General features: G+C 43.6%; 1 protein-coding gene and 1 non-coding gene across 2 annotated transcripts; one reads left to right on the plus strand and one right to left on the minus strand.

The window, feature by feature from the left end:
• Positions 1-10,209: 10,209 nt before the first annotated feature.
• On the minus strand, positions 10,210-13,789 carry LOC131291530 (uncharacterized; the record flags this gene model as incomplete). The annotated part of the gene is made up of 2 exons (XM_058320723.1): positions 11,177-13,789; positions 10,210-11,103 (listed from the first exon to the last, which is right to left on the minus strand). Coding segments are annotated over exons 1-2 (3,507 nt in total), but the record flags the coding sequence as incomplete, so codon positions are not given.
• Positions 13,790-25,890: 12,101 nt separating this feature from the next.
• On the plus strand, positions 25,891-26,045 carry LOC131291531 (5.8S ribosomal RNA). The gene has a single exon (XR_009189326.1). It is a non-coding gene; the product is annotated as a 5.8S ribosomal RNA (ribosomal RNA).
• Positions 26,046-26,447: the final 402 nt, after the last annotated feature.

Below are 26,447 nucleotides of genomic sequence, written 5' to 3' on the forward strand. Positions count from 1 at the left end.
GTGACTTTAAAGAGAATGAGACGATGCAAAATGGTGTTTAGAAGGTGCTTAAAGTGACTTTAAAGAGAATGAGACGATGCAAAATGGTGTTTAGAAGGTGCTTAAAGTGACTTTAAAGAGAATGAGACGATGCAAAATGAGGTTTAGAAGGTGCTTAAAGTGACTTTAAAGAGAATGAGACGATGCAAAATGGTGTTTAGAAGGTGCTTAAAGTGACTTTAAAGAGAATGAGACGATGCAAAATGAGGTTTAGAAGGTGCTTAAAGTGACTTTAAAGAGAATGAGACGATGCAAAATGGTGTTTAGAAGGTGCTTAAAGTGACTTTAAAGAGAATGAGACGATGCAAAATGAGGTTTAGAAGGTGCTTAAAGTGACTTTAAAGAGAATGAGACGATGCAAAATGAGGTTTAGAAGGTGCTTAAAGTGACTTTAAAGAGAATGAGACGATGCAAAATGGTGTGACTTTAAAGTGACTTTAAAGAGAATGAGACGATGCAAAATGAGGTTTAGAAGGTGCTTAAAGTGACTTTAAAGAGAATGAGACGATGCAAAATGGTGTTTAGAAGGTGCTTAAAGTGACTTTAAAGAGAATGAGACGATGCAAAATGGTGTTTAGAAGGTGCTTAAGGTGACTTTAAAGAGAATGAGACGATGCAAAATGAGGTTTAGAAGGTGCTTAAAGTGACTTTAAAGAGAATGAGACGATGCAAAATGGTGTTTAGAAGGTGCTTAAAGTGACTTTAAAGAGAATGAGACGATGCAAAATGAGGTTTAGAAGGTGCTTAAAGTGACTTTAAAGAGAATGAGACGATGCAAAATGGTGTTTAGAAGGTGCTTAAGGTGACTTTAAAGAGAATGAGACGATGCAAAATGGTGTTTAGAAGGTGCTTAAAGTGACTTTAAAGAGAATGAGACGATGCAAAATGGTGTTTAGAAGGTGCTTAAGGTGACTTTAAAGAGAATGAGACGATGCAAAATGAGGTTTAGAAGGTGCTTAAAGTGACTTTAAAGAGAATGAGACGATGCAAAATGGTGTTTAGAAGGTGCTTAAAGTGACTTTAAAGAGAATGAGACGATGCAAAATGGTGTTTAGAAGGTGCTTAAAGTGACTTTAAAGAGAATGAGACGATGCAAAATGGTGTTTAGAAGGTGCTTAAAGTGACTTTAAAGAGAATGAGACGATGCAAAATGGTGTTTAGAAGGTGCTTAAAGTGACTTTAAAGAGAATGAGACGATGCAAAATGGTGTTTAGAAGGTGCTTAAAGTGACTTTAAAGAGAATGAGACGATGCAAAATGAGGTTTAGAAGGTGCTTAAAGTGACTTTAAAGAGAATGAGACGATGCAAAATGGTGTTTAGAAGGTGCTTAAAGTGACTTTAAAGAGAATGAGACGATGCAAAATGGTGTTTAGAAGGTGCTTAAGGTGACTTTAAAGAGAATGAGACGATGCAAAATGAGGTTTAGAAGGTGCTTAAAGTGACTTTAAAGAGAATGAGACGATGCAAAATGGTGTTTAGAAGGTGCTTAAAGTGACTTTAAAGAGAATGAGACGATGCAAAATGAGGTTTAGAAGGTGCTTAAAGTGACTTTAAAGAGAATGAGACGATGCAAAATGGTGTTTAGAAGGTGCTTAAGGTGACTTTAAAGAGAATGAGACGATGCAAAATGGTGTTTAGAAGGTGCTTAAAGTGACTTTAAAGAGAATGAGACGATGCAAAATGGTGTTTAGAAGGTGCTTAAGGTGACTTTAAAGAGAATGAGACGATGCAAAATGAGGTTTAGAAGGTGCTTAAGGTGACTTTAAAGAGAATGAGACGATGCAAAATGAGGTTTAGAAGGTGCTTAAAGTGACTTTAAAGAGAATGAGACGATGCAAAATGAGGTTTAGAAGGTGCTTAAAGTGACTTTAGAGAGAATGAGACGATGCAAAATGGTGTTTAGAAGGTGCTTAAGGTGACTTTAAAGAGAATGAGACGATGCAAAATGAGGTTTAGAAGGTGCTTAAAGTGACTTTAAAGAGAATGAGACGATGCAAAATGAGGTTTAGAAGGTGCTTAAAGTGACTTTAAAGAGAATGAGACGATGCAAAATGGTGTTTAGAAGGTGCTTAAGGTGACTTTAAAGAGAATGAGACGATGCAAAATGAGGTTTAGAAGGTGCTTAAAGTGACTTTAAAGAGAATGAGACGATGCAAAATGAGGTTTAGAAGGTGCTTAAAGTGACTTTAAAGAGAATGAGACGATGCAAAATGGTGTTTAGAAGGTGCTTAAGGTGACTTTAAAGAGAATGAGACGATGCAAAATGAGGTTTAGAAGGTGCTTAAAGTGACTTTAAAGAGAATGAGACGATGCAAAATGGTGTTTAGAAGGTGCTTAAGGTGACTTTAAAGAGAATGAGACGATGCAAAATGAGGTTTAGAAGGTGCTTAAAGTGACTTTAAAGAGAATGAGACGATGCAAAATGGTGTTTAGAAGGTGACTTTAAAAAAAATGAGGTTTAGAAGGTGCTTAAAGTGACTTTAAAGAGAATGAGACGATGCAAAATGGTGTTTAGAAGGTGCTTAAGGTGACTTTAAAGAGAATGAGACGATGCAAAATGAGGTTTAGAAGGTGCTTAAAGTGACTTTAAAGAGAATGAGACGATGCAAAATGGTGTTTAGAAGGTGCTTAAAGTGACTTTAAAGAGAATGAGACGATGCAAAATGAGGTTTAGAAGGTGCTTAAGGTGACTTTAAAGAGAATGAGACGATGCAAAATGAGGTTTAGAAGGTGCTTAAAGTGACTTTAAAGAGAATGAGACGATGCAAAATGGTGTTTAGAAGGTGCTTAAGGTGACTTTAAAGAGAATGAGACGATGCAAAATGGTGTTTAGAAGGTGCTTAAGGTGACTTTAAAGAGAATGAGACGATGCAAAATGAGGTTTAGAAGGTGCTTAAAGTGACTTTAAAGAGAATGAGACGATGCAAAATGAGGTTTAGAAGGTGCTTAAGGTGACTTTAAAGAGAATGAGACGATGCAAAATGGTGTTTAGAAGGTGCTTAAGGTGACTTTAAAGAGAATGAGACGATGCAAAATGAGGTTTAGAAGGTGCTTAAAGTGACTTTAAAGAGAATGAGACGATGCAAAATGAGGTTTAGAAGGTGCTTAAAGTGACTTTAAAGAGAATGAGACGATGCAAAATGGTGTTTAGAAGGTGCTTAAAGTGACTTTAAAGAGAATGAGACGATGCAAAATGAGGTTTAGAAGGTGCTTAAGGTGACTTTAAAGAGAATGAGACGATGCAAAATGAGGTTTAGAAGGTGCTTAAAGTGACTTTAAAGAGAATGAGACGATGCAAAATGAGGTTTAGAAGGTGCTTAAAGTGACTTTAAAGAGAATGAGACGATGCAAAATGAGGTTTAGAAGGTGCTTAAAGTGACTTTAAAGAGAATGAGACGATGCAAAATGGTGTTTAGAAGGTGCTTAAGGTGACTTTAAAGAGAATGAGACGATGCAAAATGAGGTTTAGAAGGTGCTTAAAGTGACTTTAAAGAGAATGAGACGATGCAAAATGAGGTTTAGAAGGTGCTTAAAGTGACTTTAAAGAGAATGAGACGATGCAAAATGGTGTTTAGAAGGTGCTTAAGGTGACTTTAAAGAGAATGAGACGATGCAAAATGAGGTTTAGAAGGTGCTTAAAGTGACTTTAAAGAGAATGAGACGATGCAAAATGAGGTTTAGAAGGTGCTTAAAGTGACTTTAAAGAGAATGAGACGATGCAAAATGGTGTTTAGAAGGTGCTTAAGGTGACTTTAAAGAGAATGAGACGATGCAAAATGAGGTTTAGAAGGTGCTTAAAGTGACTTTAAAGAGAATGAGACGATGCAAAATGGTGTTTAGAAGGTGCTTAAGGTGACTTTAAAGAGAATGAGACGATGCAAAATGAGGTTTAGAAGGTGCTTAAAGTGACTTTAAAGAGAATGAGACGATGCAAAATGGTGTTTAGAAGGTGCTTAAGGTGACTTTAAAGAGAATGAGACGATGCAAAATGAGGTTTAGAAGGTGCTTAAAGTGACTTTAAAGAGAATGAGACGATGCAAAATGGTGTTTAGAAGGTGCTTAAGGTGACTTTAAAGAGAATGAGACGATGCAAAATGAGGTTTAGAAGGTGCTTAAAGTGACTTTAAAGAGAATGAGACGATGCAAAATGGTGTTTAGAAGGTGCTTAAGGTGACTTTAAAGAGAATGAGACGATGCAAAATGAGGTTTAGAAGGTGCTTAAAGTGACTTTAAAGAGAATGAGACGATGCAAAATGGTGTTTAGAAGGTGCTTAAGGTGACTTTAAAGAGAATGAGACGATGCAAAATGAGGTTTAGAAGGTGCTTAAAGTGACTTTAAAGAGAATGAGACGATGCAAAATGAGGTTTAGAAGGTGCTTAAAGTGACTTTAAAGAGAATGAGACGATGCAAAATGGTGTTTAGAAGGTGCTTAAAGTGACTTTAAAGAGAATGAGACGATGCAAAATGGTGTTTAGAAGGTGCTTAAAGTGACTTTAAAGAGAATGAGACGATGCAAAATGGTGTTTAGAAGGTGCTTAAGGTGACTTTAAAGAGAATGAGACGATGCAAAATGAGGTTTAGAAGGTGCTTAAAGTGACTTTAAAGAGAATGAGACGATGCAAAATGGTGTTTAGAAGGTGCTTAAGGTGACTTTAAAGAGAATGAGACGATGCAAAATGAGGTTTAGAAGGTGCTTAAAGTGACTTTAAAGAGAATGAGACGATGCAAAATGGTGTTTAGAAGGTGCTTAAGGTGACTTTAAAGAGAATGAGACGATGCAAAATGAGGTTTAGAAGGTGCTTAAAGTGACTTTAAAGAGAATGAGACGATGCAAAATGGTGTTTAGAAGGTGCTTAAGGTGACTTTAAAGAGAATGAGACGATGCAAAATGAGGTTTAGAAGGTGCTTAAGGTGACTTTAAAGAGAATGAGACGATGCAAAATGGTGTTTAGAAGGTGCTTAAAGTGACTTTAAAGAGAATGAGACGATGCAAAATGAGGTTTAGAAGGTGCTTAAAGTGACTTTAAAGAGAATGAGACGATGCAAAATGGTGTTTAGAAGGTGCTTAAAGTGACTTTAAAGATAATGAGACGATGCAAAATGGTGTTTAGAAGGTGCTTAAGGTGACTTTAAAGAGAATGAGACGATGCAAAATGAGGTTTAGAAGGTGCTTAAAGTGACTTTAAAGAGAATGAGACGATGCAAAATGGTGTTTAGAAGGTGCTTAAAGTGACTTTAAAGAGAATGAGACGATGCAAAATGAGGTTTAGAAGGTGCTTAAAGTGACTTTAAAGAGAATGAGACGATGCAAAATGGTGTTTAGAAGGTGCTTAAGGTGACTTTAAAGAGAATGAGACGATGCAAAATGAGGTTTAGAAGGTGCTTAAAGTGACTTTAAAGAGAATGAGACGATGCAAAATGGTGTTTAGAAGGTGCTTAAGGTGACTTTAAAGAGAATGAGACGATGCAAAATGAGGTTTAGAAGGTGCTTAAGGTGACTTTAAAGAGAATGAGACGATGCAAAATGGTGTTTAGAAGGTGCTTAAGGTGACTTTAAAGAGAATGAGACGATGCAAAATGAGGTTTAGAAGGTGCTTAAAGTGACTTTAAAGAGAATGAGACGATGCAAAATGGTGTTTAGAAGGTGCTTAAGGTGACTTTAAAGAGAATGAGACGATGCAAAATGAGGTTTAGAAGGTGCTTAAAGTGACTTTAAAGAGAATGAGACGATGCAAAATGGTGTTTAGAAGGTGCTTAAGGTGACTTTAAAGAGAATGAGACGATGCAAAATGGTGTTTAGAAGGTGCTTAAAGTGACTTTAAAGAGAATGAGACGATGCAAAATTAGGTTTAGAAGGTGCTTAAGGTGACTTTAAAGAGAATGAGACGATGCAAAATGGTGTTTAGAAGGTGCTTAAGGTGACTTTAAAGAGAATGAGACGATGCAAAATGAGGTTTAGAAGGTGCTTAAAGTGACTTTAAAGAGAATGAGACGATGCAAAATGGTGTTTAGAAGGTGCTTAAGGTGACTTTAAAGAGAATGAGACGATGCAAAATGAGGTTTAGAAGGTGCTTAAAGTGACTTTAAAGAGAATGAGACGATGCAAAATGGTGTTTAGAAGGTGCTTAAAGTGACTTTAAAGAGAATGAGACGATGCAAAATGAGGTTTAGAAGGTGCTTAAAGTGACTTTAAAGAGAATGAGACGATGCAAAATGGTGTTTAGAAGGTGCTTAAAGTGACTTTAAAGAGAATGAGACGATGCAAAATGGGGTTTAGAAGGGGCTTAAAGTGACTTTAAAGAGAATGAGACGATGCAAAATGGTGTTTAGAAGGTGCTTAAAGTGACTTTAAAGAGAATGAGACGATGCAAAATGGTGTTTAGAAGGTGCTTAAAGTGACTTTAAAGAGAATGAGACGATGCAAAATGGTGTTTAGAAGGTGCTTAAGGTGACTTTAAAGAGAATGAGACGATGCAAAATGAGGTTTAGAAGGTGCTTAAAGTGACTTTAAAGAGAATGAGACGATGCAAAATGGTGTTTAGAAGGTGCTTAAGGTGACTTTAAAGAGAATGAGACGATGCAAAATGAGGTTTAGAAGGTGCTTAAAGTGACTTTAAAGAGAATGAGACGATGCAAAATGGTGTTTAGAAGGTGCTTAAGGTGACTTTAAAGAGAATGAGACGATGCAAAATCAGGTTTAGAAGGTGCTTAAAGTGACTTTAAAGAGAATGAGACGATGCAAAATGGTGTTTAGAAGGTGCTTAAGGTGACTTTAAAGAGAATGAGACGATGCAAAATGAGGTTTAGAAGGTGCTTAAAGTGACTTTAAAGAGAATGAGACGATGCAAAATGGTGTTTAGAAGGTGCTTAAAGTGACTTTAAAGAGAATGAGACGATGCAAAATGGTGTTTAGAAGGTGCTTAAAGTGACTTTAAAGAGAATGAGACGATGCAAAATGAGGTTTAGAAGGTGCTTAAGGTGACTTTAAAGAGAATGAGACGATGCAAAATGAGGTTTAGAAGGTGCTTAAAGTGACTTTAAAGAGAATGAGACGATGCAAAATGGTGTTTAGAAGGTGCTTAAGGTGACTTTAAAGAGAATGAGACGATGCAAAATGGTGTTTAGAAGGTGCTTAAAGTGACTTTAAAGAGAATGAGACGATGCAAAATGGTGTTTAGAAGGTGCTTAAGGTGACTTTAAAGAGAATGAGACGATGCAAAATGAGGTTTAGAAGGTGCTTAAGGTGACTTTAAAGAGAATGAGACGATGCAAAATGAGGTTTAGAAGGTGCTTAAGGTGACTTTAAAGAGAATGAGACGATGCAAAATGAGGTTTAGAAGTGCTTAAAGTGACTTTAAAGAGAATGAGACGATGCAAAATGAGGTTTAGAAGGTGCTTAAAGTGACTTTAAAGAGAATGAGACGATGCAAAATGGTGTTTAGAAGGTGCTTAAGGTGACTTTAAAGAGAATGAGACGATGCAAAATGAGGTTTAGAAGGTGCTTAAAGTGACTTTAAAGAGAATGAGACGATGCAAAATGAGGTTTAGAAGGTGCTTAAAGTGACTTTAAAGAGAATGAGACGATGCAAAATGGTGTTTAGAAGGTGCTTAAGGTGACTTTAAAGAGAATGAGACGATGCAAAATGAGGTTTAGAAGGTGCTTAAAGTGACTTTAAAGAGAATGAGACGATGCAAAATGAGGTTTAGAAGGTGCTTAAAGTGACTTTAAAGAGAATGAGACGATGCAAAATGGTGTTTAGAAGGTGCTTAAGGTGACTTTAAAGAGAATGAGACGATGCAAAATGAGGTTTAGAAGGTGCTTAAAGTGACTTTAAAGAGAATGAGACGATGCAAAATGGTGTTTAGAAGGTGCTTAAGGTGACTTTAAAGAGAATGAGACGATGCAAAATGAGGTTTAGAAGGTGCTTAAAGTGACTTTAAAGAGAATGAGACGATGCAAAATGAGGTTTAGAAGGTGCTTAAAGTGACTTTAAAGAGAATGAGACGATGCAAAATGGTGTTTAGAAGGTGCTTAAGGTGACTTTAAAGAGAATGAGACGATGCAAAATGAGGTTTAGAAGGTGCTTAAAGTGACTTTAAAGAGAATGAGACGATGCAAAATGGTGTTTAGAAGGTGCTTAAGGTGACTTTAAAGAGAATGAGACGATGCAAAATGAGGTTTAGAAGGTGCTTAAAGTGACTTTAAAGAGAATGAGACGATGCAAAATGGTGTTTAGAAGGTGCTTAAGGTGACTTTAAAGAGAATGAGACGATGCAAAATGAGGTTTAGAAGGTGCTTAAAGTGACTTTAAAGAGAATGAGACGATGCAAAATGAGGTTTAGAAGGTGCTTAAAGTGACTTTAAAGAGAATGAGACGATGCAAAATGAGGTTTAGAAGGTGCTTAAAGTGACTTTAAAGAGAATGAGACGATGCAAAATGGTGTTTAGAAGGTGCTTAAGGTGACTTTAAAGAGAATGAGACGATGCAAAATGAGGTTTAGAAGGTGCTTAAAGTGACTTTAAAGAGAATGAGACGATGCAAAATGGTGTTTAGAAGGTGCTTAAAGTGACTTTAAAGAGAATGAGACGATGCAAAATGAGGTTTAGAAGGTGCTTAAAGTGACTTTAAAGAGAATGAGACGATGCAAAATGGTGTTTAGAAGGTGCTTAAGGTGACTTTAAAGAGAATGAGACGATGCAAAATGAGGTTTAGAAGGTGCTTAAGGTGACTTTAAAGAGAATGAGACGATGCAAAATGGTGTTTAGAAGGTGCTTAAGGTGACTTTAAAGAGAATGAGACGATGCAAAATGAGGTTTAGAAGGTGCTTAAAGTGACTTTAAAGAGAATGAGACGATGCAAAATGGTGTTTAGAAGGTGCTTAAGGTGACTTTAAAGAGAATGAGACGATGCAAAATGAGGTTTAAAAGGTGCTTAAAGTGACTTTAAAGAGAATGAGACGATGCAAAATGAGGTTTAGAAGGTGCTTAAAGTGACTTTAAAGAGAATGAGACGATGCAAAATGGTGTTTAGAAGGTGCTTAAGGTGACTTTAAAGAGAATGAGACGATGCAAAATGAGGTTTAGAAGGTGCTTAAGGTGACTTTAAAGAGAATGAGACGATGCAAAATGGTGTTTAGAAGGTGCTTAAGGTGACTTTAAAGAGAATGAGACGATGCAAAATGAGGTTTAGAAGGTGCTTAAAGTGACTTTAAAGAGAATGAGACGATGCAAAATGAGGTTTAGAAGGTGCTTAAAGTGACTTTAAAGAGAATGAGACGATGCAAAATGGTGTTTAGAAGGTGCTTAAGGTGACTTTAAAGAGAATGAGACGATGCAAAATGAGGTTTAGAAGGTGCTTAAAGTGACTTTAAAGAGAATGAGACGATGCAAAATGGTGTTTAGAAGGTGCTTAAGGTGACTTTAAAGAGAATGAGACGATGCAAAATGAGGTTTAGAAGGTGCTTAAAGTGACTTTAAAGAGAATGAGACGATGCAAAATGGTGTTTAGAAGGTGCTTAAGGTGACTTTAAAGAGAATGAGACGATGCAAAATGAGGTTTAGAAGGTGCTTAAAGTGACTTTAAAGAGAATGAGACGATGCAAAATGGTGTTTAGAAGGTGCTTAAAGTGACTGTTTGAATAATAACCCTACGTTGTGTTCTTTTTTGTTTAACGTGACCTAACTTTATTTTAACATATATTACTTAACTTAACGTTGAAGCGAACGAACGTCCGACCGACGCGGGAGTTGACGAAGAAGAGAGCTTTACAAAAATGGTTTCCCGCGTCGGTGTCCCTAGCACATACACTAACATAAATTTAACGATACAGAAAACTGAGCTACTGATAGAGCGAGGACAACGGACTGATAAAGATAAGACAACTCGCTCTTATCAGTTAAGCTCTTAACCCTAACATATAAACGCATTCTCTGCCTCGATCCGCATTTGTCACAACATACTCCCGGCCTTGATCCCTATCAATAACTAAACAAACCGGTGTTTTCTACATAACGTGCGTAAAGTGAAATTATGTTTTGTGCGTATATGCTGTGACTAACTGTGCTTTCATTTTGCGTGTGCTTCCTAATCTGCGTTCGGCAGGATGCATATTTTCGTGATCGGCCGCTTGATCACTCCTTTTGCGGTTCTTAACGTAACTACACGTACGAGCCCATCCTTGCCCGGACAAACGTCGATAATGCGCGCAAGCGGCCAGCGTGTTGTGGGTAGTAGCTCGTCCACAAGGATGACCATCCGACCGGGTATGCATTCATCGTTCTTGTCTATCGATCTTGCCTCACGTAGCATCTCTTGCAGGTACTCCTTCCTCCAGTGGGTCCAAAACTTCTGCACGATCAACTGGAGTTTCTGCAGATGCCCCAACGGAGTGCACTTCAGTTGCTGATCGGTTGGATCAGGAATGGACGTGAGCTTTGCCCCTATTAAAAAATGAGAAGGTGTTAGTGCTGCCAAGTCATTGGGGTCATCCGACATCGGAAGCAATGGACGGGAGTTCATTGCTGCCTCGATCTGATCCAAAACCGTTATGTATCCCTCATACGATAACCTCGTGCTTCCAAGTTGCCTGAACAGATGACGCTTCGCGGTCTTGACGGCAGCCTCCCACAAACCTCCAAAGTGCGGTGCTCGTGGTGGAATCATATGCCAAGTGATTCCTTGCTCAGCACAAGCAGTCGAGATGTGGCTTTGCTCCTGCTCACTTTCAAAACGCTCGAATAGCTCCAGCAGCTCGTTCTTAGCACCCTCAAAATTCTTTCCGTTATCAGAGTGTAAGTGTTCCGGAACTCCTCTTCTGCACGTAAACCGGCGCAAAGCGGCGATGAATCCTTGCGTCGATAGATCACCAACCAGCTCAAGGTGCACTGCCTTGGTTGCAAAACAGACGAAAACGCATATGTATGCCTTAAGAGCGGCCGCTCGCCGGTGCGCAGGTTTCAAATAGATTGGTCCGGCGTAGTCAATACCCGTTACCGCAAATGGACGACCAGGCGTAACTCTGCAGGCTGGCAATTGACCCATCTGCTGTTGAGCGGGAACCGGCTGCGAACGCGCACAGCGAAAGCAGCGCCTAACGACGGACTTTACGAGCATCCGTCCTTGCAACGGCCAGTACCGTTCTCTGATGCTGGATAGCAACAATCGCCCCCCCACCATGAAGCAGAATTTGATGCTGATGCTCGGCCAGCAGTCTGGGGAACGGATGATCCTTGGGAAGCAGTGCTGGATGCTTTGACTGGAACGGAAGATTAGCAAAATTCAGTCGTCCACCCACGCGCAAGATTCCCTTCTCGTCGAGAAACGGGGTGAGTCTCCTCAACGCAGATTGCTTTTTCAGTTGCTTCCCCTTTTTTAGCTCGTTGATCTCCGCTGCGAATCCATCCTGCTGCGCCAACCGAATCAAACAATCATCAGCCTCAGCCAGCTCCTCAGCCGTAAGCACTTCAGGCAGCATGTCACTGCTATCAACCACGGTGATGTTTCCCCTCAAACGGTTGCGAGTTTTCCGAATAAATCGCAGACAATACGCCACTCTACTGATCAACCTCCTGTACTCGGACCAGCGCAAAAATATTTCGTTACAGTTGCCAGGTTCAAGTATCGTAAGAACGGTTGTGTTGCTCTCCAGTATATCATTTTCAATTATTTCAGCGGGTTTCGATATCGGCCAACTGCTGCGAGGAAGCGAGAGCCATGCCGGTCCCTCCCTCCATACTCTACTGTCCAAAAACTCCTTGACCGATAATCCTCGCGATACGATATCCGCCGGATTCTCCACACCAGCAATATGGTTCCAGACATGCCCATCAGTGAAATGTTGAATTTCGGACACCCGATTTGCGACATAAGTTTTCCATGCACTTGGAGTCGCCCTGATCCAGTGCAAACAAATGGATGAGTCCGACCAGAAAAATGATGCATCAACCTGGATGTCGATGGCTTTCTTTACACGGTGGTGCAGATGGGATGCAAGAACGCAAGCATTGAGTTCCAGGCGAGCCACGGATACCCGTTTAATTGGTGCCACTTTGCTTTTGGCCGATATTAAAGCAATTTGCACCTTCCCGGTGGCATCTTCACATCGGATGTAAGAACAGGCTCCGAACGCAGCAGTTGAAGCATCGGCAAAGGTGTGAACTTCGATATTCGTTGCCAACGGAAGGAAAGTGCAACGAGGTACTGCATAATGCTCAAGAGCCGGTAGCTCGGCCCAAAAACTCGTCCATTTTTTGAGTATAGCTTCCGGTAGTGGAACGTCCCATCCGCATGCTGACATCCACATCTCTTGCATGATAATTTTTGCACAAACTATCACCGGAGCGAGCATGCCCAGCGGATCGAATAATCTTGCGATATTAGACATCGCCATTCGCTTTGTAGACACCTCCTCATCGCTAGGTGCTTGGATAGGGCAATCAAAATGCAACGTGTCACTCTCCGGCTTCCATGACACTCCAAGTGCCTTCACAGTTTCATGCGAATCGAACTGCAGAGCCGATTTAGTTCCGAGTTGATCCTCCGCGAGCCCGCTCAATACTTCCAGCCGATTCGACGTCCACTTGCGCAAATCAAATCCACCCTTGGACAAAAGATCACTTAGCTCTGAGCGTAGCTTTGCTGCCTCCTCGATGGATTGTGCACCTCCAATAAAATCGTCGACGTAGAAGTTTCTTCGCAATGCATGATCTGCTAACGGATATGCACTGCCTTCATCATCTGCAAGTTGTTGTAACGTGCGAGTTGCGAGAAACGAAGATGGTGCAAGACCATAAGTGACCGTACATAACTCATACACCTGAACAGGATCCTGTGGCGAGAATCGAAAAAAGATCCGTACGAGTGGGCAATCTTCAGGATGTAGCTTCACCTGCCGATACATCTTCTCAATGTCTCCAACCAATGCCACTTCGTACGTACGGAATCTTAGCAGTAAATCCAACAGATCATCCTGCACCACAGGTCCTTTGCACAATGATTCATTCAAGGAGTATCCCGATGATGTTTTTGATGAACCGTCAAAGACAACGCGCAACTTTGTGGTTGTACTGGACTCCTTGAACACGGGATGATGTGGCAAGTAATATGCCGATGCTGGTTCCTTTTCACTATCACTAACCAGCCTCATGTGCCCGAGCTGAAGATATTCTTGCATGAATTTGTGATAATCAGCCTTCAGCGCACAGTTTTTCTCCAACCTTCTCTCCAGCAGTTCGAAGCGTCGTAGAGCGCTTTCCCGAGAACTGCCAAGCCTTGATTCGAAGTCAGGATGACGCGGCAGACGAACTATATAGCGACCGGCTTCATCCCTATCCGTTGATGCTGCATACAACTGCTCGCAACGCCTTTCCTCCGGAGAATAGCCATCCTTCATCTGCAGCTGCTCTGCTTTCCAAAAACGCTCGATGCTCTCCTCCAGTGAAAAGACTGATGCACATACGGTGATGGTGGACGTAGTTTCCACGCTTGATGCTTCCACCGGACCTTTACCGGCAACCATCCATCCAAATACGCTCTCTACCAGCTGAGGAAGATCGGGTCCCAAACGAATACGTGCTGCTCCCGGGAAGAATGAAAAATAGTGCTCGATGCCGATCACTAAGTCGATTGGTTGCGGTTTGTTGAATTCAGGATCGGCCAGTAATATATGCTGCGGAATTTTCCAACCTTCCGTCGACACAAACTGAGTTGGCAGCTCTGCTGGAAACTTCGCTATTACAAGGAAGTTCATGCTGCGTTGGAAATCACCTCGATTTGAGCAGACTTTAACATTCAAACTTTCTTTTATCGTTTCAGAAGCTTTGCTCACGCCTTGAATGCTTACGTTTGTTTTGGAGCCTTTGATACGCAATATGTTTGCCAGCCGTTGGCTAATGAGATTGGGCTGTGAACCACTGTCAATTAGCGCTCTTGCAGAATGCTCCATGCCAAAATTATCGATTACTTTCACTATTGCGGTAAGCAAGAACACCTGATGCCGTTTTCCTGCTTCTGCGACCGCGCTACTCACGGCTATGCTGCTCGATGGGCCAGGCGGACTACTTGTCGCCTCTATATGCAGCAGCGTATGATGTCTTCTTTTGCAACGTCTGCACGTATGCTTGCTCATGCAACCACTTTGGACATGCCCCATCCGCAAACAGTTGTAACATAACTTCTTTTCGCTGACAAATTGACGTCGGTCAATTGGCGAAAGATTTATGAACACTGCACACTCGTTAAGCGGATGATTTTTTGAACACCGTGGACATCTTTTAGTGGCTTCCATGACCGATGGATATGAAGCCAGATGCGCTGTTCCTGCTTTTGCTTTGGGCTTTTCTTCGGCTGAGTGGTTCATAGAAATTGATTCTAAAATACGCATACGTCGCTGTAGGAACTCAATCAAATTGCCGTATTTGTGGTCCTCTACCTTAGAAGCATAATCTTCCCATAGCTTCAAAGTGTCATCGGGTAGCTTGGTGCACAGTAAATATTCTAAAATGGTGCTCCATTCTTCAGTGGCTTCACCAAGCTGATGCACAATTTTGCGATGGCGGTCGAATTCATCGACAAGCTTATGAAGAGACGCCGTTCCTTCTATGCGTACTTGCTTCATTTCGAACATAGCCTGCAGATGGCGTTTTTTCAACAGATATTCGTTCGAATATCGTTCCTTGATGGCTAACCACGCCATATCATAATTTGTTGCAGCCAGTGGTATCGACTCTATCAGCTTAGCGGCTTCACCCTTTAGAGACGCACGCAAATAGTGAAATTTTTGTATGTCGGGGAGCTCCTTATTTTCGTGAATTAACGCCACATAGGTATCACGAAACGCTAACCACTCCATTTCTTCTCCGTAGAACGCTGGCAGCTGAATAGTAGGCAGCCGTATATTAGTTAGTGCTGTGCCATTTCGTTGTTCAGCAGTGTGTTTCTTTTGCAGCACACCGAGCCTCGCTTGCACTACAAAAATCCGTTCTTGAAAGTCGCGATTTTTCTTCCTTTCTGCTATCTCGCTAACTTCATCCTCTGCCAAGTCAATGAGTTTCTGCTGCACGCGATCATACTCCTTTGCCGTTTCTAATAAGCGGCTGATCCGTAGCTCGAGTTGGATTCCATCCCTTTGATCACTAAAATTATCGCAAAATATTTCTGCCGTTTCGATCTGCTCCTCCAGCGTCGTTCTCCTCGACAAAAGTCCTGGCCGATTTGCCATTTTACACTAAACACTAAAAGACGCGCGAAACGTTGAACGATAAACGATTGACGAACAAACTACGATGGCCAATTGCGATGGCGTCTTTGATAACTGTTCCCGGGCTCCTTCTTGTCAGCGTCGGCGGATTCGGACACGAATTACGAACACGGATATTCTCACAAATAAAACGGGACGGAAAGGTCACTGGCGTTGCAAATGTTCACGACATTTGCAACCTTGCGTGGTTGAACGCTTAACGCGGCAGCTAATTTTCCGTGCTGAATATCCTTTTGGCCCTTTTGGACGCGGGAAACGATAGAAATCCGAAAACCGTTTCTTCACACAAATAACAGTTAAAATCCTGGTCACGGCACCAATTTTATGTTTGAATAATAACCCTACGTTGTGTTCTTTTTTGTTTAACGTGACCTAATTTTATTTTAACATATATTACTTAACTTAACGTTGAAGCGACGAACGTCCGACCGACGCGGGAGTTGACGAAGAAGAGAGATTACAAAAAGATGGTTTCCCGCGTCGGCGTCTCTATCACACACACGCACATACATGTATCGACGATGGACAACTGAGCTACTGATAGAGCGATACGACAACTCGCTCTTATCAGCTAAGCTCTTAAACCTAACACATAAACGCATCCCCTGCCTCGATCCGCATTTGTCACAACACTCCTTATTTTGGGTTTTGACCTCCTCAAGAAGCTACACCTAGGCAAACTGCCTAGGGTGAAAGTGCGAAGACCAATCGAATAGTAAGACAAGTTTTGACCGATCGCCCTAGGCAAGCTTGTATGAAGAAAGGGACCCTATGGGTCATATGGAAATACATGAAAAATCGGCTAAGTCCCAAAATTGGGATGTCTGAACTACACTAAAAAGTTACCACATCAAGCAAGGCAAAGTACCTAGGTGAACCCTAGCAAGAAACACGGACCAAGTCAGATGGCCTAAGTCAAGAGAACAAGTGACCTAGGCAAAGTTGTATGACGGTGAGGACCCTGAAAAATCTGGTTAGTGTAGTTTAGACAGGGGAGGTTTTTGGGTCGGCTGGACCTCCTTATTTCGGGTTTTGGCCTCCTCAAGAAGACAGACCTAGGCGAACTGCCTAGGGTGAAAGTGCGAAGACCAATCGAATAGTAAGACAAGTTTTGACCGATCGCCCTAGGCAAGCTTGTATGAAGAAAGGGACCCTATGGGTCATATGGAAATACATGAAAAATCGGCTAAGTCCCAAAATTAGGATGTCTGAACTACACTAAAAAGTTACCACATCAAGCAAAGCAAAGTACCTAGGTGAACCCTAGGAAGAAACACGGACCAAGTCGGATGGCCTAAGTCAAGAGTACAAGTGACCTAGGCAAAGTTGTATGGCGCTGAGGACCCTGAAAAATCGGGTTAGTGTAGTTCAGACAGGGGAGGTTTCAGGGTCGGCCGAACCTCCTTATTTCGGGTTTTGGCCTCCTCAAGAAGACAGACCTAGGCGAACTGCCTAGGGTGAAAGTGCGAAGACCAATCGAATAGTAAGACAAGTTTTGACCGATCGCCCTAGGCAAGCTTGTATGAAGAAAGGGACCCTATGGGTCATATGGAAATATACGAAAAATCGGCTAAGTCCCAAAATTGGGATGTCAGAACTACACTATAAAGTTACCACATTAGCAAGGCAGACTTGTATGAAGAACGGGACCCTGGTGAAAGTAGCAAATATCCCAAACCGAACATGAATATTATACACACAAGAGTACGAACATAAAGGAACACGGACCAAGCGTACCGAGAGAATCGGTACTATAGAACCCTCGTGGTTCTACACAAAGACTTTATGTTAGGGGTTCAAGCCCCATAGTACTCAAACGGTGACAGTAGCAAATATCCCAAAACGAACGTGAATCTTATTCACAAGAGTACGAACATAAAGGAACACGGACCAAGCGTACCGAGAGAATCGGTACTATAGAGCCCTCGTGGTTCTACACAAAGACTTTATGTTCGGGGTTAACACCCCAAATCGAACGTGGAATTTACTTTCTGATGGTCATGCGGTCGTCCAAAGGGGTCAAGTATCCTGGGATGACAAGCATCACGGGCACAGCTCGTATCAAAACAGTCGAAGAGGCCCGCGAAAGCTTGCTTTCCATGGCTATGCGATGCACAAATTGAGTTTACTCACCGTAGTATAAAACGAACGAACCGAACCTATCCGAGTAGGGATAATGGGCGCAGTAACATACTTCTGTGACCCAGCGAGAGTTGAACGAGGTGACATGAACTGTCAGTGGCTTATATCAGATGGGATACATACATGAGATTGCTTTCAAATCTACACTCGAAAACCTAACCAAGTAAAATCGAACGTGGGGAGGATTCGAAACTGGTAACGAAATCTTAAGCTGGAAAGAGTCATCACTATGGATACATATTATGCGAAACCAATCAAGTGCTCAGTACTGATCCAAAACCTAAGAGCACTAGTGAACACCTTATTCTCACCCTAGTTCACATCCAAGTGATCGACCACGTGTGTGAAGCAAAGACCAATCGAATTCCTCAATGAACCGAACACTATGAACAAATGGCCAAAAACGTTATAACTATCCAAACATCCTACTATCTAGCGAAAGTCATCACGATGGAACCATACCATGATCTTTAACCTATAGCGCTCACCATATTCCTACCCAGAGTGCAAGTGAACAGATTGCCCACCCGTACCCAGTTCACAACCACGTGATCGACTAACATACCGAGGTTACCACAAGTCAAAGTTATACGTTTACAAGCGCAAGACCAATCGAAAACCCCGAAAGCAATCTCGACCCAAAATGTATTATCCGTGAGTGTAGTCGAGTCTCGTACTCGTCATCTGTAATCGTCGGATAGAATATCCAGTACACGGTTGTCTTTCCAAATGAAATCTACATACAGAACTCGCTCTTGGCAAATGGGTGGCAATGGCGCAATCAGGAGCGAGTTCCCGTCCGGGTGCCAAGTGATTGGCAAATGTCTGGGGGAAAGCAACCATATGTTGATTTGTCTGTTAGTGTACTGGGTGTTTGAGGTATGTAGTATCCACGCTTGGTTGGGTGTGTCAGAGGACCATGGATGCGTTCACAACCCCAATTGGGGTACATCGGGAATGATTTTGTGGAACCGATGTGCCCGGCACACACTAAGTTTTGTTGCAAGTTAATAGTGTGCCATGTCCGGGGGGGTTGTGATTAAACTCTGGTGAATTGCGTACTGTGGTGATTGGGGTATGAAAGCCCCGCAGTTGCAATGATCGGACGCGCCTAGCGTGTCCTTTAGTTGATGGTAGGGAAATGAAGGCCCTTGTCAGCTCACCTAAGTATTCATGGAAGTTTGGCATAAGGTCGCTGTGGTAGGGGTATGAAGGCCCCGTCAGCGCATGCACAATCGGGCGCACGAGCGCTTAGCGGAGTCGAATGCCGCTCAAGTGCCTGTCCGGTGCATCGGGTGTGTGTGATACGAGGGCAATGAGGTTCGCACGGGGGCTCGCCTCCCGTGTGCTACCGGACTTGACAACATATAGAACGTGGTGTTTGCTCCTCCGGGTGCAATGGGACAATGAACATTCGAACGCAAAGTCGGAATTCTGGTTGATCCTACCAGTAATATACGCTCGTCTCAAAGGTTAAGCCATGCATGTCTAAGTACAAACAGATTTAATGTGAAACCGCATAAGGCTCAGTATAACAGCTATAATTTACGAGATCATCAACCTAGTTACTTGGATAACTGTGGAAAATCTAGAGCTAATACATGCAACATGCCAGGACCCTCGCGGGAACTGGTGCACTTATTAGTCAAACCAATCGCGGGTTCTCCGTGTCATTGAGTTGAAGTCTGGATAATGATGCTGATCGTATGGTCTCGCACCGACGACAGATCTCGCAAATATCTGCCCTATCAACTATGGATGGTAGTATAGAGGACTACCATGGTTGCAACGGGTAACGGGGAATCAGGGTTCGATTCCGGAGAGGGAGCCTGAGAAATGGCTACCACATCCAAGGAAGGCAGCAGGCGCGTAAATTACCCAATCCCGGGACGGGGAGGTAGTGACGAGAAATAACAATATGAAACTCTTTAATGATGTTTCATAATTGGAATGAGTAGAGCATAAATCCTTCTACGAGGATCAAGTGGAGGGCAAGTCTGGTGCCAGCAGCCGCGGTAATTCCAGCTCCACTAGCGTATATTAAAATTGTTGCGGTTAAAACGTTCGAAGTTGATACTTGTCCAACACAGTCCGGCTCCGCCGACCCGGTCAACCCGTGGTCGGTGGGCCAAGTCGGAATCTGGTTGCGACTCAATGGTGTGGTAGGGCACCAAGTCTGTGTCATGGTGTGCCCTTCAACGGGTGCAAGTGTAACATAGAGCTCGACCGCTCACGTTTACCTTGAACAAATTAGAGTGCTTAAAGCAGGGTGCCCAAACGCCCTAGAATAATCTTGCATGGAATAATGGAATACGACCTTGGTCTAATCTTTCATTGGTTTGTACTCAGACCGGAGGTAATGATTAACAGAAGTAGTTGGGGACACTAGTATTACGGCGCGAGAGGTGAAATTCGTAGACCGTCGTAAGACTAACTAAAGCGAAGGCATTTGTCAAGGATGCTTTCTTTAATCAAGAACGAAAGTTAGAGGATCGAAGGCGATTAGATACCGCCCTAGTTCTAACCGTAAACGATGCCAACTAGCAATTGGGAGACGCTACAACCAGGTGCTCTCAGTAGCTTCCGGGAAACCAAAGTCAGGTTCCGGGGGAAGTATGGTTGCAAAGTTGAAACTTAAAGGAATTGACGGAAGGGCACCACAATGAAATGGAGCTTGCGGTTCAATTTGACTCAACACGGGAAAACTTACCAGGTCCGAACTTATGGAGGTGAGACAGATTAATAGCTCTTTCTCAAATTTAAGGGTAGTGGTGCATGGCCGTTCTTAGTTCGTGGATTGATTTGTCTGGTTAATTCCGATAACGAACGTGACTCACATATGCTAACTAGAACGCAGTCAGCGTTAATGCGTCGATGCCGATTGGAACGGGTTAGGACCTTTCGGTGGAGTATGACCTGACACCTTCGCTGTTCGTGTGCGCAAGTGCACTTACGGTACGCTGCTTAGCAGGACAATTTGTGTTTAGCAAAATGAGATCGAGCGATAACAGGTCCGTGATGCCCTTAGATGTTCTGGGCTACACGCGTGCTACAATGTGGGTAGCAGCGTGTCTCCTATTCCGAGAGGAACGGGAAATCACTCAAATACTCACTTAGTAGGGATTATGGATTGCAATGGTCCATATGAACTCGGAACTTCTAGTAAGTGCTGGTCATCAGCCAGCGTTGAATACGTCCCTGCCCTTTGTACACACCGCCCGTCGCTACTACCGATGGATTATTTAGAGAGGTCTTTGGAGATGATCGTTCGCTGGATCCTCGTGAACCGCGTCTGCTTTATCGAAGTTGACCGAACTTGATGATTTAGAGGAAGTAAAAGTCGTAACAAGGTTTCCGTAGGTGAACCTGCGGAAGGATCATTAGTGGCCAAGTGATCCTTCCAGAAGTCCGAACCTGCGGGTTGAGACTTCGGCACAAGTTGCCATATGATAATTGACGAAACACTATAGAAGTCCGAACCTGCGGGTTGAGACTTCGGCACAAGTTGCCATATGATAATTGACGAAACACTATAGAAGTCCGAACCTGCGGGTTGAGACTTAGGCACACGTTGCCTTATACATGACTTCGAACAAATACACAAGTCCGAACCTGCGGGTTGAGACTTAGGCACAAGTTGCCTTATACATGACTTCGAACAAATACACAAGTCCGAACCTGCGGGTTGAGACTTAGGCACAAGTTGCCATATGAAAGTTGACGAAACACTAACAAGTCCGAACCTGCGAGTTGAGACTTAGGCACACGTTGCCTTATACATGACTTCGAACAAATACACAAGTCCGAACTTGCGGGTTGAGACTTAGGCACAAGTTGCCTTATACATACATTGGCCAAATAAACATTAGTCCGAACCTGCGGGTTGAGACTTAGGCACAAGTTGCCATATTATATTCGATCAAACACTAAGTAGTCCGAACCTGCGGGTTGAGACTCAAGACCGTAACAAGATGTCACTATACAAGTCCGAACCTAAGGGTTGAGACTTAATGCGATCTAGATACCAAGTTGACATCCAATACCTGTTGAGCAAAACCAAAGATTCCCTGTTCTCGAATGATTACACTATATAACAGGGAATCATGAAGAAATCAAGCAAGCGTGAAACAAAGTCATCACTTGGGCATGCTCGATAGCCAACCACATGACCTTAACCTAAGAGAGCATGCAAACCACATGATACCTATAAACGATTAACCCGCCCTAGTTCAATCGTTCACCAAGTGATGACTTCAGTATGGCTAAGAGAAAAACTTTTAAATGGGAAAAACTCTAAGTCCGAACCTCCGGGTTGAGACTTCCGCGTCGGAGGTGCGCCCACCTCCTATCCGAAAGATGATGAATCAGGGGTGTTCGGTCAGCAATGGTCGGATGCCCCGTCGTAGTCCAACTATGACAATCAAAGTCAAGACCTCCGGGTTGAGACTTTCCGCGAGTACAAGCATAAAGGAACACGGACCAAGCCGTACCGAGAGAATCGGTACTAGAGCCCTCGTGGTTCTACATTGAGAGAGCCCTCGTGGTTCTCATTAGGGGCTTTATGCAAGTCGTACTCAATACTGTGGTGTGAAGTATAAAGTATAGTCCTCGCCTGGTCCACGCTGCTTCGGCGGTCCTGGGTAAGATAGTTAATTCTAGCTTGCCCTATAGTGGAATGAGGACACTTAATGCTTCGTCTTTTAGCGGCGGCTAGACTCCTCCTCACGGGGAACGAGTTGACGCGCACAGCGGCGGCTTACGCACTATGGCAATCATGGATGCCTGAAGATTCCGTGAAGTTCTCCCCTGGTCCACGCTGCCTCGGCAGTCCTGGGTAAAATGGAATATTTCCAGCTTGCCCTATAGTGGAAGAGGACTATCCAACAATACAAAGTCAAGACCTCCGGGTTGAGACTTTCCGCGTCGGTGGTGTCGCGCACCGCCTATCCGAAAGATGGTGTAACAGGGGTGTTCGATCAGCAATGGTCGGATGCCCCGTCATAGTCCAACTATGACAACCAAAGTCAAGACCTCCGGGTTGAGACTTTCCGCGTCCGGAGGTACGCGTACCGCCTACCCGAAAGATGGTGTGCTTCTGGGGTATTCGATGAGTCGGATACCCCGTCGTAGTCCAACTATGACAATCAAAGTCAAGACCTCCGGGTTGAGACTTCCGCGTCCGGAGGTACGCGTACCGCCTACCCGAAAGATGGTGTGCTTCTGGGGTATTCGATGAGTCGGATACCCCGTCGTAGTCCAACTATGACAATCAAAGTCAAGACCTCCGGGTTGAGACTTCCGCGTCCGGAGGTACGCGTACCGCCTACCCGAAAGATGGTGAATCAGGGGTGTTCGATCAGCAATGGTCGGATGCCCCGTCGTAGTCCAACTATGACAATCAAAGTCAAGACCTCCGGGTTGAGACTTTCTAAGAGTACAAGCATAAAGGAACACGGACCAAGCCGTACCGAAAGAATCGGTACTAGAGCCCTTGTGGTTCTACATTGAGAGAGCCCTCGTGGTTCTCATTAGGGGCTTTATGCAAGAAGTACTCAATACTGTGGTGTGAAGTATAAAGTATAGAGTCCTCCACTGGTCCACGCTGCTCCGGCGGTCCTGGGTAAGATAGTTCATTCTAGCTTGCCCTATGTGGAAGAGGACTCAATACCCTACCTGTTGAGCTTGAAACAAAGTCATCACTTGGGCATGCTCATATTGCCATACACAATTACATTATATTCGAATGAGCATGCAAGCGACCCTATATAGACCGAACCAAAACGATAGATACCGCCGTAGTTCACCCCCACCAAGTGATGACTTCAGTATGGCTAGTGTGTGAAGTATAAAGTATAGTCCTCCCCTGGTCCACACTGCTTCGGCGGTCCTGGGTAAGATAGTTAGTTCTAGCTTGCCCTATGTGGAAGAGGACACAATACTTAATACTTAGAGTACAAGCATAAAGGAACACGGACCAAGCCGTACCGAGAGAATCGGTACTAGAGCCCTCGTGGTTCTACATTGAGAGAGCCCTCGTGGTTCTCAATAGGGGCTTTATGCAAGTCGTACTCAATACTGTGGTGTGAAGTATAAAGTATAGAGTCCTCCACTGGTCCACGCTGCTCCGGCGGTCCTGGGTAAGATAGTTCATTCTAGCTTGCCCTATGTGGAAGAGGACTCAATACCCTACCTGTTGAGCTTGAAACAAAGTCATCACTTGGGCATGCTCATATTGCCATACAATATTCCATTATCTACTAATGAGCATGCAGCTATATGATTATAACCTGTAAACGATTACCCCGCCGTAGTTCAGCGCTTCAACCAAGTGATGACTTCAGTATGGCTAGTGTGTGAAGTATAAAGTATAGTCCTCCCCTGGTCCACACTGCTTCGGCGGTCCTGGGTAAGATAGTTAGTTCTAGCTTGCCCTATGTGGAAGAGGACACCATACTTAATACTGTGGTGTAATGAACAAAGTATAGTCCTCCACTGGTCCACGCTGCTTTGCAGTCCTGGGTAAGATAGTTAGTTCTAGCTTGCCCTATGTGGAAGAGGGCATACAAGACAAAGTATAGTTCTCCCCTGGTCCACGCTGCTCCGGCGGTCCTGGGTAAGATAGTTAATTCTAGCTTGCCCTATGTGGAAGAGAGCATACATGAACCAAGAACGAAGGTTATGATCGAGGAATGATTCGACAACTAACCGATGGTATGAAATGTGAAGAATTCAAGCAAGCACACAATCAAGTCATCACTTGGGCATGCTCGATAGCCAACCTCATGACATTAACCTAGTAGAGCATGCGAAAACCAATATATATGTAAACGATGCCCCTCCCTAGTTCAGCGCTTCAACCAAGTGATGACTTCAGAATGGCTAAATCAAATCGGTTCAAAACATACCATCGGTACCCTATTGAAACACACAAGTCGATATCAAACCTCATGATTGTGTAGTCCTCCACTGGTCCACGCCGCTTCGGCGGTCCTGGGTAAGATAGTTCATTCTAGCTTGCCCTATGTGGAAGAGGGCACATTACTCAATACTGTGGTGTTATGAACAAAGTATAGTCCTCCACTGGTCCACGCTGCTCCGGCGGTCCTGGGTAAGATAGTTCATTCTAGCTTGCCCTATGTGGAAGAGGGCATACAAGACAAAGTATAGTTCTCCCCTGGTCCACGCTGCTCCGGCGGTCCTGGGTAAGATAGTTAATTCTAGCTTGCCCTATGTGGAAGAGAGCATACATGAAACAAGAACGAAGGTTATGATCGAGGAATGATTCGACAACTAACCGATGGTATGAAATGTGAAGAATTCAAGCAAGCACACAATCAAGTCATCACTTGGGCATGCTCGATAGCCAACCCTATGACATTAACCTAGTAGAGCATGCGAAAACCAATATATACAAGTAATGTAAACGATGCCTCCCTAGTTCAGCGCTTCAACCAAGTGATGACTTCAGAATGGCTAAATCAAATCGGTTCAAAACATACCATCGGTACCCTATTGAAACACACAAGTCGATATCAAACCTCATGATTGTGTAGTCCTCCACTGGTCCACGCCGCTTCGGCCGTCCTGGGTAAAATGGAACATTCCAGCTTGCCCTATGTGGAAGAGGGCACATTACTCAATACTGTGGTGTGAAGTATAAAGTTCAGTTCTCCCCTGGTCCACGCTGCTTCGGCGGTCCTGGGTAAGATAGTTCATTCTAGCTTGCCCTATGTGGAAGAGGACACTTCATACTTCGTCTCTAAGCGGCGGCTTGACTCCTCCCTACGGGGAACGGGTTTACGCGCACAGCGGCGGCTTACGCACTATGGCAGTCATGGATGCCTTACGTTTCTATGAAAAGTGTGTTCCTCCCCTGGTCCACGCTGCTTCGGCAGTCCTGGGTAAGATAGTTAGTTCTAGCTTGCCCTATGTGGAAGAGGACACGTAGACTTACTGTGGTGTGAAGTATAAAGTTCAGTTCTCCCCTGGTCCACGCCGCTTCGGCCGTCCTGGGTAAAATGGATTCATCCAGCTTGCCCTATGTGGAATGAGGACACTTTATGCTTCGTCTCTAAGCGGCGGCTTGCTCCTCCCTACGGGGAACGGGTATACGCGCACAGCGGCGGCTTACGTTATGGCAGTCATGGATGCCTTACGTTTCCATGAAAAGTGTGTTCCTCCCCTGGTCCACGCTGCTTCGGCAGTCCTGGGTAAGATAGTTAGTTCTAGCTTGCCCTATGTGGAAGAGGACACGTAGACTTACTGTGGTGTGAAGTATAAGGTTCAGTTCTCCCCTGGTCCACGCCGCTTCGGCCGTCCTGGGTAAAATGGATTCATCCAGCTTGCCCTATGTGGAATGAGGACACTTTATGCTTCGTCTCTAAGCGGCGGCTTGCTCCTCCCTACGGGGAACGGGTATACGCGCACAGCGGCGGCTTACGCAAGTTAGTCACCCTCGGCAGTGGATCACTCGGCTCATGGATCGATGAAGACCGCAGCTAACTGCGCGTCATAATGTGAACTGCAGGACACATGAACATTGATAAGTTGAACGCATATTGCACGTCGTGGGAACCTACCATGATGTACAGATGACTGAGCGCTTATATTTGAGAAATGTATCGCATACATTTAACTACGCCGTGACACCCGTCACGAGACGTGCACCATGATGTTAACTAGGGTCGCGACGACCCGCTAGCATTAAAGAACCCGTGGTTTACAATATACTGGCATTGGAATTCGAAGTATTTAGAGCGTCCGTGTTCCCGCGTGAGGCGGAAGTACGAGGAGAAGGCGTGCTTGTGGTGTCTGTGGTGGTGTTTACTGATGTCTAGCTTCAGCTTATTTATTTATTTAAATAGAAGCGAAGATGTCAAAGTAGCGTCGAAGCAGCAGCGGTAGCACAAATGATTCAAGTATGGAAGTTGACCAAAGGAACACAAACAAACTAGCGTATGGGCAATGGAAGGTATCAGTGAGTTAAACCACACGCGGGCTAACAGCC

This window comes from Anopheles ziemanni, assembly GCF_943734765.1.
Source record: "Anopheles ziemanni chromosome X unlocalized genomic scaffold, idAnoZiCoDA_A2_x.2 X_unloc_101, whole genome shotgun sequence".
Lineage (NCBI taxonomy): Eukaryota > Metazoa > Arthropoda > Insecta > Diptera > Culicidae > Anopheles > Anopheles ziemanni.